We start from the raw sequence: 15,705 nt of genomic DNA on the forward strand, positions 1-15,705 counted from the left end.
CAGGGAAAGAGGAAAAAAAGGTAAGGGAAGAAAGTATAAAACTCCTCCTAAATTATTTAAGCCTTAAGGGACTTAAAGTCTCTAAGCCAAAATTGCAGTTTGTAGAAGAAGAGGTCAAATATCTTGGGCACTGGTTAACAAGGGGAACCAAGAAATTGGACACTGATAGAATCCAAGGAATACTTTCCCTACAGGCCCCACAGAACAAAAGACAAGTCCGACAGTTACTGGGACTCTTCGGGTATTGCCGACAATGGATCGAAAATTTTAGTGGAAAAGTCAAATTTTTATATGAAAAATTAACTAATGATGGGTTATTGAAATGGAGCACCAATGATGAAGATCAATTAGAAGCATTAAAAACTGAACTAGTCAATGCTCCAGTCCTTAGCATTCCAGATTTGAAGAGATCATTTTACTTATTTATTTGTGCAAATGAGGGAGTAGCATATGGTGTATTAGCTCAGGATTGGGCTGGGAAAAAGAAACCAGTAGCATACCTCTCCAAACTCCTGGATCCCGTTAGCCGGGGGTGGCCCACATGCTTACAGGCTATAGTGGCTGCTGCTCTCCTGGTAGAGGAAGCTGGGAAGATAACCTTTGGAAGTGAGCTAAAAGTCATATCTCCCCATAACATTTGTGGAGTTTTGTAACAGAAGGCTGATAAATGGATAATGGATGCCAGACTTCTAAGGTATGAAGGCATCCTAGTCTCTTCTCCTAAGTTAAGTATAGAAACAACGAGCCTGCAAAACCCGGCCCAGTTTTTATATGGAGAACCAATTACAGAACTAACACATGATTGCCTTCAACAAATAGAGGAACAAACAAAAATAAGGCCGGATCTTGAGGAAGAAGAGCTAGAAGAAGGGACTCGATTGTATGTAGATGGGTCCTCTCGAGTTCTGGAAGGGAAAAGGAAATCCGGGTATGCTATAATAGATGGGAAAACATTTAAGACAGCAGAATCGGGTCTCCTTAGCCCCAGCTGGTCAGCCCAAGCATGCGAATTATATGCGGTGCTTAGGGCTCTAAAATTATTGGAAGGAAAAAGTGGGACTATTTTCACTGATTCTAAATATGCCTATGGAGTAGTTCATACTTTTGGAAAAATCTGGGAAGAAAGGGGACTTATGAACTCACCGGGAAAGGGGCTGGTACATAAAGAATTGATTCGGCAGGTATTACAAGCTTTGAGAGGGCCAGAGAAAATAGCCATTGTCCATGTAAAAGGACATCAAGCAGGGATTGGAAATTCAATACGAGGAAACAATTTGGCGGACCAGGAAGCGAAACGAGCGGCCCTGATGAATTTAAAGCCATGGACAGGGCTTGTCACAAGGAGAGAGGATTGCTCCACTTGTGGAGCTGACTTAGAAGATCCACCGTGTTGGGTTTGCTGGAAATACTATGGGATAGACTCAATAAAATGTGCCTGTGATACCCCTCGAAAGAAACATTGCTGGTTTCATGGACCTATTGATTACATACTAGACTTCACTGTGCAAGAAAAGGAGAAATTAGGCCAGATGGGGATAAGAGAAAAAGAGGAAGGCAAATGGGTATTGCCCGACGGGCGGGAAGTACTCCCAAAAGGGATGGCAATGAGGGTCCTACAAGCAATCCATGAGAAAACCCACTGGGGTACACAAGCCTTGGTTGATCAATTTGCTATAAAATATATGTGTATAGGAGTCTATAACCTTGCAAAACAGGTAACTCAACAGTGTTTAACTTGTCAAAAAGTGAATAAACAACAACTGAGAGAAAGACCAATGGGCGGCAGGGAGCTAGCACAAAGACCCTTCTCACACATACAAGTAGATTTTACAGAATTACCAAAAGTGGGGAGGTATAAATATTTATTGGTACTGGTAGACCATTTGACCCATTACGTGGAAGCCTATCCTACTGCCCGAGCCACCTCAAATACCGTAGTAAAAGTGTTACTAGAACAAATTATTCCCCGATATGGATTAATTGAATATTTAGACTCAGATAGGGGACCTCATTTCACTTCTAAAATCGCAAAAGATGTTTTAACGGCCTTAGGAACCCAGTGGAAATATCACACTCCTTGGCATCCACAGAGCTTGGGGAGAGTGGAAAGGATGAACGGGGAAATAAAAAAACAACTGACGAAGTTGATGTTAGAAACCAAGATGTCATGGGTAAAATGTTTGCCTCTGGCTTTATTAAATATTCGAACTCAACCCCGAACTGATGTAGGAATCTCCCCATTTGAAATGTTATTTGGAATGCCTTATGATATGGAAGCCCCTACAGACCATCCATGCTTGAAGGATTCCCAGATTAAGCATTATATCATACAAATTATGAGCCGAAGGCAGGAATTGAGGGAAAAATGGATGTTGACACAGAGGCCACCTTTAGACATTACAATACATAAAATCAAACCAGGGGACAATGTGCTTATTAAATCCTGGAAAGAAAATTCTTTAACCCCACGTTGGGAAGGCCCCTTTGTTGTTCTGCTTACCACAGGAACTGCGATACGGACAGCCGAGAAGGGGTGGACACATGCCAGTCGAGTTAAAGGTCCGATCACCACAGATGACCAGTGGAAAGTGACCAGCCTGCCTGGGGAATTGAAGGTTACCATTAAGAAAAACCGATGAACTCTGTGTGTACCATTCAAGTTGATCACAAAGGGGAACAAAAGGGATATGATTACCTGCTTGTTAGTGATTATTTGATAATTTGTAATAAGGTAGATTGTGATTGTTATCCTTTTGTGTGCTTTGCATGTAAAGTTTGCCAAGAACGGTGGTGGGTCCATTGCCAAAAGGGGAGGCCGCCAACTGGGGTCTGTACAGAATGCTATAAGGCTGAACGAAAGTTAACCAAAATTGTGTTAAAATTAGGGGAATTGGAAAATCAGTGGGTTCGTTTCGAGTCTGAGGATTGGTGGAAAATATACACAAAACGAGTGCATCCAGGAAACTTTTGTTTCCATACTAACGAACCCACTCCATTTGTTGCCCAAATTATAAAAGGGTGTTGTCGGAGGGAACTAAAGGGGGTCCCGTGCAACCCACCCTCGGTCAAGGATAAAAATTGGGATCAGTACAAGGTTAGGCAGGAGCAGGGGAAGGGACGCCCAGGCGAGTACCGCTGCTGCCGAGAAGATGGTTCACCTCGCGGCTCGAAGCAACTGGGTCGGCGAGTGAGGCAGAGGGGAAAAAGCCAGGTCCCCCCGCAATGGAATAATGCTGAAATGCTCCAACTATTGCCAACCGAGTACTAGGTTCCCCTGGACGACCCGTCTGATTACCTCTGAAACACCAAAAAGGCAACAAACCCAAAAAGGGAAAACAGGATATTATGCAGTAAAAACAAGGTCAGGACCCCACCCTTATTGGCAGATTATAAGTATTTTAATGCTTTGTATCATACATAAAGGGGAGGGTTCCCCGGCTCTGCACCAGCCCTTTAAGTGGACGCTAACCGGAATAGATGGCAGGGTAATTCGGAGTCAGATAACATCCGGACCCCCTAGTTTTATCCCACAGTTATGTGAACTAGCCCCTGTAGAGCCCTGTTTTAATACCGCAGGATTTTACATGTGTCCAGCATCGAACCCATGAAAGGGGTATTGCAATTACCCTGGAGAATATTTCTGTGGGTACTGGGGGTGTGAAACAATAGCCTCAGACTGGCAAGCAGCAGGAGATAAATTTCTTAAAGTATCATGGGGACCCTATGGGTGTACCCCTCCACAAAAGGATTCTAGTGGCGCCTTCTTGGGCGGGTGGAAAGGGAGTTGCCAATTTGTGCATTTAAACATAACTGAGCCCACAGACCCAGGATGGATGGTAGGAAGATCATGGGGCTTTCGGTATTGGGAACCTGGAAAAGACAGAGGGAGCGTATTTACCATAAAGAAAGGGCCTGTACCAGCAGTAATAGTTGTAATAGTTGGGGATTTAACAGCTAGGAACCTGATAACGGATAACCAAACTACAACTCCTACAACACCGCCAAGTGGGGATTCCCGGTTTAACACTCTCTGGAAATTAATGGAGGGAGTATATAAAGTCTTAAATGCTACTCAGCCAGAATTAACAGAACGCTGTTGGCTCTGCTTTGATGTTAGGCCTCCATTTTACGAAGCTGTAAGGATATCTGAAAAGGCGAGATGTCTTAATGGTAGCAATCCCCCGCAATGTAATTGGAAAGATTCCCGGGGTAAAGGAATGACTTTGGCTTCAATAACGGGGAGGGGACGATGTATTGGCAGAGTACCCACACTGAGACTGTTACTAAAGCTAAACGGGAAGATACTCCAGCTAAATGGCTAGTTCCCGCTAAAAACACCAAGTGGATCTGCTCAAAAGGAGGATTCACCCCCTGTATTTCCTTAGAAATATTTGACGAAACCTCTGACTATTGTATACAGGTGGCTGTGATTCCCAAAATTATCTATCACCCCAACGAATATATGTATAATGTACAAAACATCCCAGAACACCACATACAAAAACGAGAGCCTTTGACCACACTTACAGTCTCACTTTTAATGCTTGCAGGGGGAGCAGGTATCGGTACGGGAGTAGCCTCCCTAGTAAAACAAACAAAGGAGTTTAATTCCCTGAGGATTGCTGTAGACGAAGATTTGGAACGTATAGAACAATCAATATCAGCATTGGAAAAGTCAGTAAGGTCCTTATCGGAAGTAGTTCTGCAGAATAGAAGAGGACTAGATCTTCTATTCTTACAACAGGGAGGACTGTGTGTGGCCCTCCGGGAAGAATGTTGTGTGTATGCAGATCACACTGGGGTGGTAGGAGACACTATGACAAAACTGAAAGCAGGACTTGAGAAAAGGAAAAGGGAAAGGGAGGCCCAGCAGAGCTGGTATGAGACCTGGTTTAATCACTCCCCTTGGTTAACTACCTTGCTATCTACAATTGCGGGTCCTTTAATATTATTAGTGTTAGGATTAACATTTGGCCCATGTATATTCAACAAGGTAATTGAAATAGTAAAAAGAAGATCGGAAGCAGCACACCTGATGCTAATCAAAGCCAAATATGAAACTATCCCTAGAGATCCTGAAGTAGAAGAGACTTTGATTCTAGCCCACCAAGAAATAAAACTATTTGATGAACAAAATGATAAAATATGGAATGGGGGACTGTGAGAAACTGCATTGACTTGTTTGTTCATCAAAAGTATGAAATTAGGATAAAAGGGGGGGAAGTCGGGACATGGAATTTGCAGGCTTGACTGGTAACCACAAACAAAGATTGTGAAAGATTTTGCAGGACTGGCTGGAACTGATAACCGCAGTGGAAACCCATTGTTGCTGAAACTGATAAACCGCAGTGGAAGGAGACACACCACCCCACTTGTGAAACCCATTGTTCCTGGGACTGATAACCACGGTGGAACGAGACTCATCACCCCCACTCATGCAAGATAAAAAGGGACTGAAGAGAAGGAAAGGTTGTCAGCTTTTGGCGGAGCCAGGCTCACAGCTGAACCCAGCGCTGTTTTGCTTGCTATCGCTTGCTGTAATTAATAAAATTATTAATTGATCTTAACAGGCTGAATCAAATTATTCACCTCAACTTATAACACAGAACAGTACAGAGCAGTACAGACCAGTACAGACCAGTAAAGACCAGTCTAGACCAGTACAGAGCAGTATAGACCAGTACAGACCAGTACAGACCAGTACAGACCAGTACAACCCAGTAAAGACCAATACAGACCAGTAGAGCCCATTAGAGCTCAGTACAGACCAGTACAGACCAGTACAGCCCAGTACAGACCATTACAGCCCAGTACAGGCCAGTACTGCCCAGTACAGCCCAGTACAGACCCATACAGCCCAGTACAGCCCAGTACAGCCCACTAGCAGCCTTTAGAGTCCAGGATAACTCAGTACAACTGGCACAGCCCACTGTAGACCAATATAGTACAGTATAGCCCAGTATAAGAAAGTAGAACCCAGTACAGCCCAGTATTTTCCCCGAAGGAACCAAAACCAGCTGGTTCAGTCTGAGGAAGGGGAAGAGGAACCAAGAGCAGCACGTGGCAGCAGGGGGACGGCGCGGCCTGGGCTAAGAGGCTTGGGTGTCCCAGGGGCCCCCCAGACTCCGGGAGTCTGCACCGAGGCGGGGTGACCCTGCTGTGTAGACTCGTAGCCCTGCCAGCCCCTTGGGGACCCCTAAATCCGTCTGGGCAGGGGCCTCCCCCACCAACGTCACTGGGAGGTGGTTGGGGCAGTGGTGACAAAAAGCGATACCCCAAACTTCCCATTTCTAACCCCAAAATCACCCAAAGCAGAGGCAGTGGCACGGTGGGAACTTGACGGGGAGCAGGGGGGTGCCCAAAATCCGTGGGGGGCAAGGGGTCCTTGGGGTGTGTGGAGGTTCTTTGGCCCTAGGGGAGGTCCCTGGGCTCTGGTGGGGGTCCCTGGAGTGTGTCTGCCTGGGTTGTGGATGGGGGTGGGGGGGTCCTCTGGGCCCTGACGGGAGTCCCTGGAGTATGTATGTGATTCCCTGGGGTGGGGATGAGGAGTCCTTGGACACAGAGTGGGAGTCCCGGTGTTCTGTTTGGGTCTCTGGGGTGTGGATCGGGGGTCCCTGGGCCCTGAGTTGGGTCTTTGGGATGCTGGTGGGGTCTCTGGTTCACAAGGGGATCCCTAGGGTGGTGGGGATCCCTGAGTCCCCAAGTGTGGTCTCTGGGCCTTGAGCGTGGTCTCTGTGGTACCAAGGATATGCTTCCTCCTCCTCTCTCTCCCACTGCATCCAGGATCTCTGCAGGGTGAGTCAGGATGTGCACCCCGCTGCTGGTGACACTGGTGACACTGGTGGTGGTGCCTGCAGGGGTCTCTCCCTATGGCTTCCGCAACTGCATCCAGGCACCGCGGGACCCTGGTCTGTTCCACTGCATCCAGCGCTTCCTGAGCACCGTGGGGGCTGCAGTGGGCGACCTCCCTTCCACTGCCACATTCCTCAACCTCTCTGTCAATATCTTGCACCAGGTGCCCCCTGGTGCCTTTGCCCACCTGCCGCAGCTCTACACCCTTGATCTGACCCACAACCAGCTGGAACGCCTGGCCCCAGGGGCTTTCTGGGGGCTGTCAGCACTGGTGCACCTAGACCTGGCCCACAACAAGGTGTCAGTGCTGGCCACGGGTGTGTTCTCTGGGCTGGGAAATCTGAGCACGCTGCGGCTGGACCACAATCCGCTACAGAAAGTGGCCCCTGGAGCTTTCCAGCCACTGGCCGCACTCACCACGCTCTGGCTGCGGGATGGCCGGCTCCAAGCACTGGAGCCCGTGGCCATGGCTGTGGGGAATCTGACGCACCTAGACCTGCTCGACCTGTGTGTAAACATGCTGTCGACACTGGGCCCGGGGCTGCCACCCACGCTGAGGGTCTTGCACCTCTGCAACAACTCCCTGGGAGCTCTTTCAGGGGCCACCCCTGGGGTGATGCCCTCAGGGCTGCGTGAGCTTGACCTGTCCTACAACAACATTTCAGACCCTGCACCACTCGCTCACCTGTGCCTGAGCAACCTGACATACCTGCACCTGGCTGGGAACCCGCTGGACGTAGTGCAGCTGCTGCGTGTGCCTGGAATCTACCCGCACCAGGTGGACGTGTCAGGGCTACAGGTAGGCACGAGCGGCCTGGAATACCTGTGCCAGCAGCTGAGAGGACAGCAGCTGCAGAGGCTGCAGCTGCAGCGCATGGGGCTCACAGCAATGCCCGATGGGGCTCTGGCTGAGTGTCCGGTGCTGGGTGCCCTGGATTTATCTGGCAACCGGCTGCGGCACCTGGGCTGTGTAGGGCGGCTGCTGAACCAGGCACAGCGCGCAGAGCTGAGCGAGCTGGTGGCTGAGCACAACTTGCTGCAGTGGCTGCCATCGTGCAACGGGTCCCCAGTTCTGCGGCAGCTGCACAACGTGTCCCTGCGCTTCAACCGCATCCTGGTGGCTGGTGCGGGTGCTTTTGACAATGCACCGGCGCTGCGGCAGCTGCGGCTGGATGTGAACGGGCTGGCACGGCTGGACCGCACAGCGCTGCGTGGACTCCACGACCTGCGGCACCTACGCCTTGACAACAACCTGCTCACTGACCTCCTGCCCGGCTCCTTTGCTGACCTGCACCAGCTGGGAGACCTCAACCTGCGCAACAACCGCGTGGCCGTGCTCTTCCCTGGCGCCTTCAAGGGGCTTGACCAGCTGCAGACGCTTGACCTGGGTGGGAACAACCTGCAGCACTTGGCAGCCAAGGCATTCCAGGGCCTCCCGCGGCTTTGCCGACTTTACCTGGACCACAACCGGCTGCTGGAGGTGAGAGCGGCCGCGTTCCAGCCGGTGCAGCTGATGCTGGGTGTGCTGGACCTGCGTGCCAACGCGCTGCACTACCTGAGCCGACATCTGCGGCAGCTGCCGCCTTTCCGCTACCTGCATAACCTCTATGACCTGAATCTGCAGGCACAGCAGCCATATGGGATGCGTGTAGTCCCACAACGTTTCTTCCAGGGCCTCGGTGCCTTGCGCTCACTCTCTCTGGCACAGAACTCACTCTCGGCCATCCCTGACGATGCCTTCGATGACCTGGCACAGCTGCGGAACCTGACGCTGGCTGACAGCAATGGCGGGATGGGCCACCTGCCTGCCGGCGTCTTCAAGAACCTGAGCCAGCTGCGCAGCCTGAACCTGGAGAGTGCAGGACTGCGCAGCCTTGGCCCCGAGGTCTTCGGCAACCTAACACGACTGCAGGAGCTGCACCTGGCCAAGAACGAGCTGCGTACATTGGATGTGACTCTGGCCACCCGCCTCCCCGCCCTGCGCTATCTGGACCTGCGCAAGTGCCCGCTGAGTTGCAGCTGTGCCAATGCCTGGCTGCCTGCCTGGCTGGAAGGTGGGCCCGTGCAGGTGGTTGAAGAGAGCCTGACAGAGGAATGGTTGAACGACAAGGGACATGATACTGTAAAATTAATCCAAATAGGGAGGGCTACGTGACTGCTGCAAAGTTTGCATGGCCCTGAAGAGTAGATGGTGTGCAGAAAGCAGGATATTGAAACTGCTTGGTATGTAAAAGTAGATAGAGAAGAACAAAGGAGTACTAAGCTGTTCTAACTGCAAGGCCAGATGGACAGGCATGTATCGATCATAAAGATACTTTTAAGATAATAGTACAAGTCACATAGCAACCAATCATGAGCTTGGCTTTTGCAATATGTATGAGCTAATTAACGAACATACATAAACTGTGTAATCTGTCACAATAAACTGAGACTTGATGATCATGATATCATGAGTCTTGTCTCCCGCGGCATTCCCTCTAACAACTGGCGCCCGAAAGCAGGGACCTGATCCGAGCCTAAGGCGAGAGAGGTGCTGCGTTGGGGTTCGGGTCCTGCAGCTGGAAGGACGGCGAAAATAAAGAGAAGAGGCGAAACGCTCTGCTCCGCGCCCTGAGTGACCGCAGCGGCGGGCTCAGCCGATACGTGCTGCCGAAGCCTGAAGGAGCCAGCAACGGTACCGACGTAATCATGGAAAGGCAAGCAGCATATGATTTATTTAGTGCTTCTCTTATAAAAAGGCAGATTAGGGGGATTGACTTAGATAAGGATCTCCCTTCGCTATTGCATCATGCTGAGTCTTACGGCTTTTTCGTTAACCCCCATAGTGTTCATAAACTTTCAGAATGGAGAAGATATAGGGATAAGTTGTGGGAATTAGTGTTAGATGAGGATAAACCGGGCAAGAAAATGAGTAAACTTTGGAGAGTGGTTGATAACGAATTGTTAATGTGTCAGGCAGAATAGAGGGCGGTGGAAATGATACGGACAGCTCTGGAGAAAAATAAGGAATGTAAATCCTCGCTTCTCTCCAGTGAGCCAAACCCTCCGGTTCTCACAAATTTTCCCATTCCCATCTCTGCTTCTGAAATGCCTGTACCTCCCATAGACACTAGTAGCATTGAGGTGCTGGAAATTGAGATCCAAATTGCTTTATGGCAACGGGACTGGGATCCCAAATTCACTTTTTGTGAACGGGAATCAGGTAGAACGGAGCAGGCGCGGGGCCAGACAGAGCGGGGCCGGCCAGCACCGAGCCGGAGGCGAGCCCGGGGCGGAGCGGACATCAGCCGAGAGACGGAAGGCTCCTTGCTGCCGAGCAACAGCGCAAGGGGGGAGAGGGGCGTTCCTGGGGGCTCGGCCGCGCTGGAGCCGGAGCAGGCGGGGCGCGGCCGTGGCGGGGGTGTCTCTTCTCCCATCCACAAGGTGACACAACAAGGACGGGAGCGAGGCGGCGCCGCCCCTCATCTCCCCGCAGCGCCCAGCAATGGCGGCGGAGATGGCGGCACAGTCCTGGTTGCCATGGCAGCGACAACGCCGAGAGCAGCAGCGCCGCCGATGGCGGGATCGCAACACTACAGCAAAAATTTCAACAGCATCTTCCCAATTTCTTACAAGAGTCAGAGACGTAATGAAAAAGTACAGCAGGACTGAGTGTTTTCCAAGATACCAAGAAGGATGAACATTATGTGAATCAATGTTATTTCAAATATGATATAGATAAAAATCACTGTATAAAGATAGAAATGTTAGTAATGATTTAATTACCAAAAATGTCTCTGAAAACAAAGAGTTGAGAAAATGTCATCTGATGGAATTTTAGTATTGAGTTTGTAATCTCCGTCTTTGGGTTTTTATAGATAATAATATAAGTAATAGTGATTTTTAAGTTTTATAGATAATACGATAAATAGTGATTGTTAAGTTTTTGTAAGTAATGATAAGTAGTGATTGTTACTAATGTTATATGAGTGCTTTAAAAGGATTTGCTTAAACTATTTTAAACATTTCCTGTTAATAGGTTAATCATAAAATGTGAGTTGTCTGATTTTTGTGATAAGAATTATTATTAAGGTATTAAGGTATTAAGGTGTTGTTATAGTATTTACAGTCAGTTTTCATATGTTTTATTGTCTCTTTAGGTGATTGATTACAAGATATTTTTTCAGGATCCTGTGTTTTTGATTTTTTAACTACTCATGTGTTTTCTTTATCCAATCTTTTATGCAGCTGCAATTCATCTTCCTTTAAAAATTCATTGTCCAAATTTTAGTTCAAGATTTCAGACTTCAAATTTTCAGATTTCTGAAGAAAGGGTTTGTTGTATTTAGAGAATTTTTGTCTTGAAAGAGATTTTAGACAGGTTCAATTATTTGATAGTTTGATAAAGTTTTAATAATAAGGTTTTTTACTTATAACTGTTATTTCTAGGACTTTTGTTTTATAATGTGTTAAAACATATCCTCCAATTAGAGTTTGAGCTCTGGCCAAGCTCTGGCTCTACGTGGATGGTGTGATTGACCCAGGTGTTTTCTGCATCAAAAAGTATTCAAGTCCTTTTGGCTTGACAATTTGACCATATAGGGCAGCTGAGCCTCAAAGGGAGTTTTGGAGAGACATGATCCGGACATGTTTTATCCAAATCTCTGTTGTTTTAAGGTTTATCAGCTGCTGCAGACTCTGGGATGACAATTTGATAGTGTAGCACTTGGTAACTGTGATTTTATATGTAATATTAATTGTGTATTATCTGATTGATTTTTATTTGTTGTTAGTTTCTTTACTATATGCATTGTTTTGTTCTTGATGTTTTTTCATGTTTATTATAAAGATGTTGATATTTCCATTTCTTCATGCAAATTTTAGGAAACAGAATTGAGAGAGGACCCTCCAGTCCCTGTGGGGAGTGTTGAGTTTGTTTGTGTTTTAGCAGGTGCAGAATCTGGATAGATTTCATTGAAGAATGTTAAACTTATCAATTTCAAGAGAACACTAATCTCTCCACAAGTAAATCAGAGGATGCACAGCAAAAGTGGATTGTGCAAAGATTTGTGTTTCACCCACAGAAGATTGTAGACTTTGGGTTTTTTCATAAGTGTGTTTTTAATTATGTTATAGACTTTTTTTACTAAGTTTTAATGAGTTTTAGTAATGCCTGTGATTTTTCTGTTCATTTTACCATTGCTTTTCAATGGCAAAAGAAAAAGAGGGACAATCAATTAGATAATCAAAAGCATAACATTAAGTTTATCATAAATATAGTTTGTATTTAGAATTAAGTTTGTTCCTTTCATGTTAAACAGAACAATCAAAACCATGAGAAATATGAAGTGGGGTGCACTTCTGTAATACTAACCTCATTTTTCACCCCACGAGTTGCTTCAGTGCAAGCTCTCACACAATTAAAAATCCTAGCCTACTGGACAGAAAAATAAATTAATATTTCATCTAAAATATTAAGTGAGCTTTCCACAAATATAGGTAGTATCTGTCATGCAGTTCTGCAAAACAGAGCAGCTGCCACTAATTTACTTCTTCTAGCCCAAGGTCATAGTTGTGAAGAATTTGAAGGAATGTGCTGTATGAACTTATCTGATCACTCTACATCTATCCATAAGCAAATACGAAAATTGACTGAGCTAACTCAACAGTTAAAGGTAGAGGATAGATTAGGTTTAGAAAGATAGCTAAAAGGATTGGGGATTGGACCATAGTTAAGAGACATTATCAAATACGGCATAATAGTTCTAAGCATAATTGTGATACTTCTGTTTGTTTTGCCCTGTGTGTTTACTTGCTTACAAGGCTTGATGCAGCAGCTTTTGCAGAAAATGCTGAATGCACACCTTCTTGTACAAAAGGAAAACGGGGGAGATGAAGAGAGCCTGACAGAGGAATGGTTGAACGACAAGGGACATGATACTGTAAAATTAATCCAAATAGGGAGGGCTACGTGACTGCTGCAAAGTTTGCATGGCCCTGAAGAGTAGATGGTGTGCAGAAAGCAGGATATTGAAACTGCTTGGTATGTAAAAGTAGATAGAGAAGAACAAAGGAGTACTAAGCTGTTCTAACTGCAAGGCCAGATGGACAGGCATGTATCGATCATAAAGATACTTTTAAGATAATAGTACAAGTCACATAGCAACCAATCATGAGCTTGGCTTTTGCAATATGTATGAGCTAATTAACGAACATACATAAACTGTGTAATCTGTCACAATAAACTGAGACTTGATGATCATGATATCATGAGTCTTGTCTCCCGCGGCATTCCCTCTAACAGGTGGTCTACCTGTATAACTACACCTGTGGTGAGACAGGTGGGGCCTCCACGTACCTGCACTCCTTTGACACACGCGTGTGCTACCTGGACATGGGGCGGTACCTGTTTGCAGGGACAGCACCAGCCGTGCTGCTGCTGCTAGTGCTGCCACTGCTGTACCACCGTGGGTACTGGCGGTTGCGCTACCAGCTGTTCCCGCTGCACGCGTGGGCACGTGGGCACTGGTGGCGGGAGCAGCGGCGCTACACCTACGACACCTTTGTGTCCTACAACTCTGGGGATGAGCGGTGGGTGCTGGAGGAGTTGGTGCCTGAGCTGGAGCGCGGAGCCCTGTGGCTCTGCCTGCACCACCGTGACTTTCACCCCGGCCGCGCCATAGTGGACAACATCGTGGACGCTGTGTACAACAGCCAGCACACGGTGTGCGTGGTGAGCCGCGGGTACCTGCGCAGCGAGTGGTACTCACTGGAGATCCAGATGGCCAGCTATCGCCTCTTTGATGAGCTGCGCGATGTCCTCGTCCTCATCTTCCTCGAGGACATCCCCGAGGCCGAGCTCTCGGCCTTCCACCGCATGCGCCGTGTGCTGCTGCGGCACACACACCTGCACTGGCCCTCCGAGCTCCCTGCGCGGCCCCTCTTCTGGGCAAAGCTCAGGTGTGCCCTCAGTGCGGGGCAGGAGGAGGAGGACAGGGAGGAAGGGTGCCCTGACAGGACCAGAACCACTGTGGAGGTTCCCTCTCAGAAAAGCAGTTTTCTGCCCCAAAATCACTGGCTTTTCTCTTGGAATTATGCTCTGAACAGTGGGGATGAAGGTAACAAGAAGGAGGAGGAGGCAGAGAAGGAGGAGGTTGGGGAGGAGGAAAAAGGTTGCCAGGAGAGAGAGAAGCTGCTCTAGAGCGACCTCACCCTGGTGTAATGGGGATCCCCAGGGACATTCCCAATCAAAAAAATGTGGTTTTGTCCCAAAATCCCTGGTTATCCTCTGAGAAATGTGCAGTTGGAACAATGGCAATAAGGAAAAGAGGGGGCAAGATGGACCTCAGTGTTCAGATGCAGCAAATGCTTCATCACTCAGTTGCTTTCCCCAGCAGGAGAGCCTGGGGACAATGGAATCAAGGGGCCATTGCTCCACTGCAAGGACTCTGGGAATTGAGGGAACAATTGTCACACTGTGGTGCCCATGGAGCCAAGGGTCCCTGGTGACACTGCAGGATCTTGTGTCACCAGGGCTCCATCATGACACTGCAGCACCAAGGAATTCATTGTGGCACCCAGAGGCCTCATGGAACCTTTTTTTTGACCCACCAAATGGAGGTTGTCTTTACCGCTCCTTTTGCCATTAATGTATTTATAAAAACATTTTTATTCTCCTTCACATAAGTGGCCTGGCTAAGTTGTAATTGAGCTTTTACCTCTCTATTTTGCTTTCTGCATGACCTAATAACATTCTTAAGCATGTCCTGAGTTTCCTGGTCCTCCCTCCCAAGGTGATGCACCCTAATTTTTCCCCTGAGTTCCTGGAAAAAGCTCCATGACCTGCCAGGCCATTTTTTTTCCTTGCTAGCTCACTTTTTGGCACAGAGGGACAAGCTGTTGCTGCTCCTTCAACATTTCTTTCTTGAACTGTGTCCATCCTTCCTGGAATCCTTGGTTTTTAAGGGCTGTTTCCTTTTAAAACATCAGTACCTGATTTGGTACTCCCCAAATCAATCCTGAATAGGCCAAAGTCTGCTCTCTGTAACTCCAGGGTAGAAGATTTATTGATGGCCCTCCTTTCACAGAGTATTTAAAAACTCAGTAATTTCCTGGCCCCTGTGCCCCAAACAGTCTCTGACCACCACATCTCCCACCAGCCCTTCCCTGTCTGTTACCAGCAGGAGACAGAGCTTTCCTTGGCAGTGGGAAGAGAAGGAAACCTGCCCAAAGCACAGCTTGGAAGGTTCAGCCTGGAGCTGAGGAGGAAGAAAAGTCCCTGCCAGGGTAGAATTTTGGTGCTGGAGGTGTCCCAGCATGGGGCTGGGTCATGGGCCGGCTCTGTGTGCCAGGAGCCGGCAGCGCTGGGTGCAGGCAGCCCAGGGAGGGCACAGAAACGCTGGGTGAGAAATGCTGGGGCACAGCGAGATGGGCGAGTGCAGCCGGCCAGGGCACAGGAGCAGCGCGCACAGGGGCACAGCCCCAGGACAGATGGGCAGGGCTGGGCAGGGCTGGCAGGGCCAGAGGCACCCAGGCCTTTGTCCCTGGGCTCGGGCAGCGCCTCGGGAGCCCCACAGAAGGAACTTCCCTGTGAGGGGCTGCACTTTGCTTCTCTGTGAAAAATGCATATTTTATGATTGGCTTTTCGCAAATGTTACAATGAATATTATATGTGTCATGTTAGAAAGTTATGCTGTATTAATTTCTTACATAGTGAGTTAAATGTAGCTTTAGGTTACAACATAATGTTAAAATAGAAACTCTGTGATATAGGATTTGTTAAAAGCTCAAGCAGGAAGATGAGATAATCAAGAAACTCCTCACACAGAGATGTCAGCGAAGGGGGCCCATAAAAAGTCACAGCCTCCTTATCAG

At 47.9% G+C, this 15,705-nt stretch overlaps 1 protein-coding gene across 1 annotated transcript; it reads left to right on the top strand.

Annotated features, from left to right (window-relative positions):
* The first annotated feature begins 6,112 nt into the window (after positions 1–6,112).
* On the top strand, positions 6,113–15,656 carry LOC144247975 (uncharacterized). The gene is made up of 2 exons (XM_085564403.1): positions 6,113–8,920; positions 13,136–15,656. Exons 1-2 carry the CDS (start codon positions 6,806–6,808, stop codon positions 14,030–14,032), a joined length of 3,012 nt encoding a protein of 1,003 aa, XP_085420529.1. The 5' UTR covers positions 6,113–6,805; the 3' UTR covers positions 14,033–15,656.
* The last annotated feature ends 49 nt before the right edge of the window (positions 15,657–15,705 follow it).

The sequence above is a fragment of the Lonchura striata genome, chromosome 33 (genome assembly GCF_050655825.1).
Source record: "Lonchura striata isolate lonStrDom1 chromosome 33, ASM5065582v1, whole genome shotgun sequence".
NCBI classification, from domain to species: Eukaryota; Metazoa; Chordata; class Aves; order Passeriformes; family Estrildidae; genus Lonchura; species Lonchura striata.

Excerpts from the sequence above, each read along its gene's own strand:
- LOC144247975 (XM_085564403.1), top strand. The coding sequence starts at position 6,806 with ATGTGCACCCCGCTGCTGGTGACACTGGTGACACTGGTGGTGGTGCCT. Across the intron at positions 8,921-13,135 it reads TGGAAGGTGGGCCCGTGCAG|GTGGTCTACCTGTATAACTA; the intron begins GTGGTTGAAGAG and ends TCCCTCTAACAG.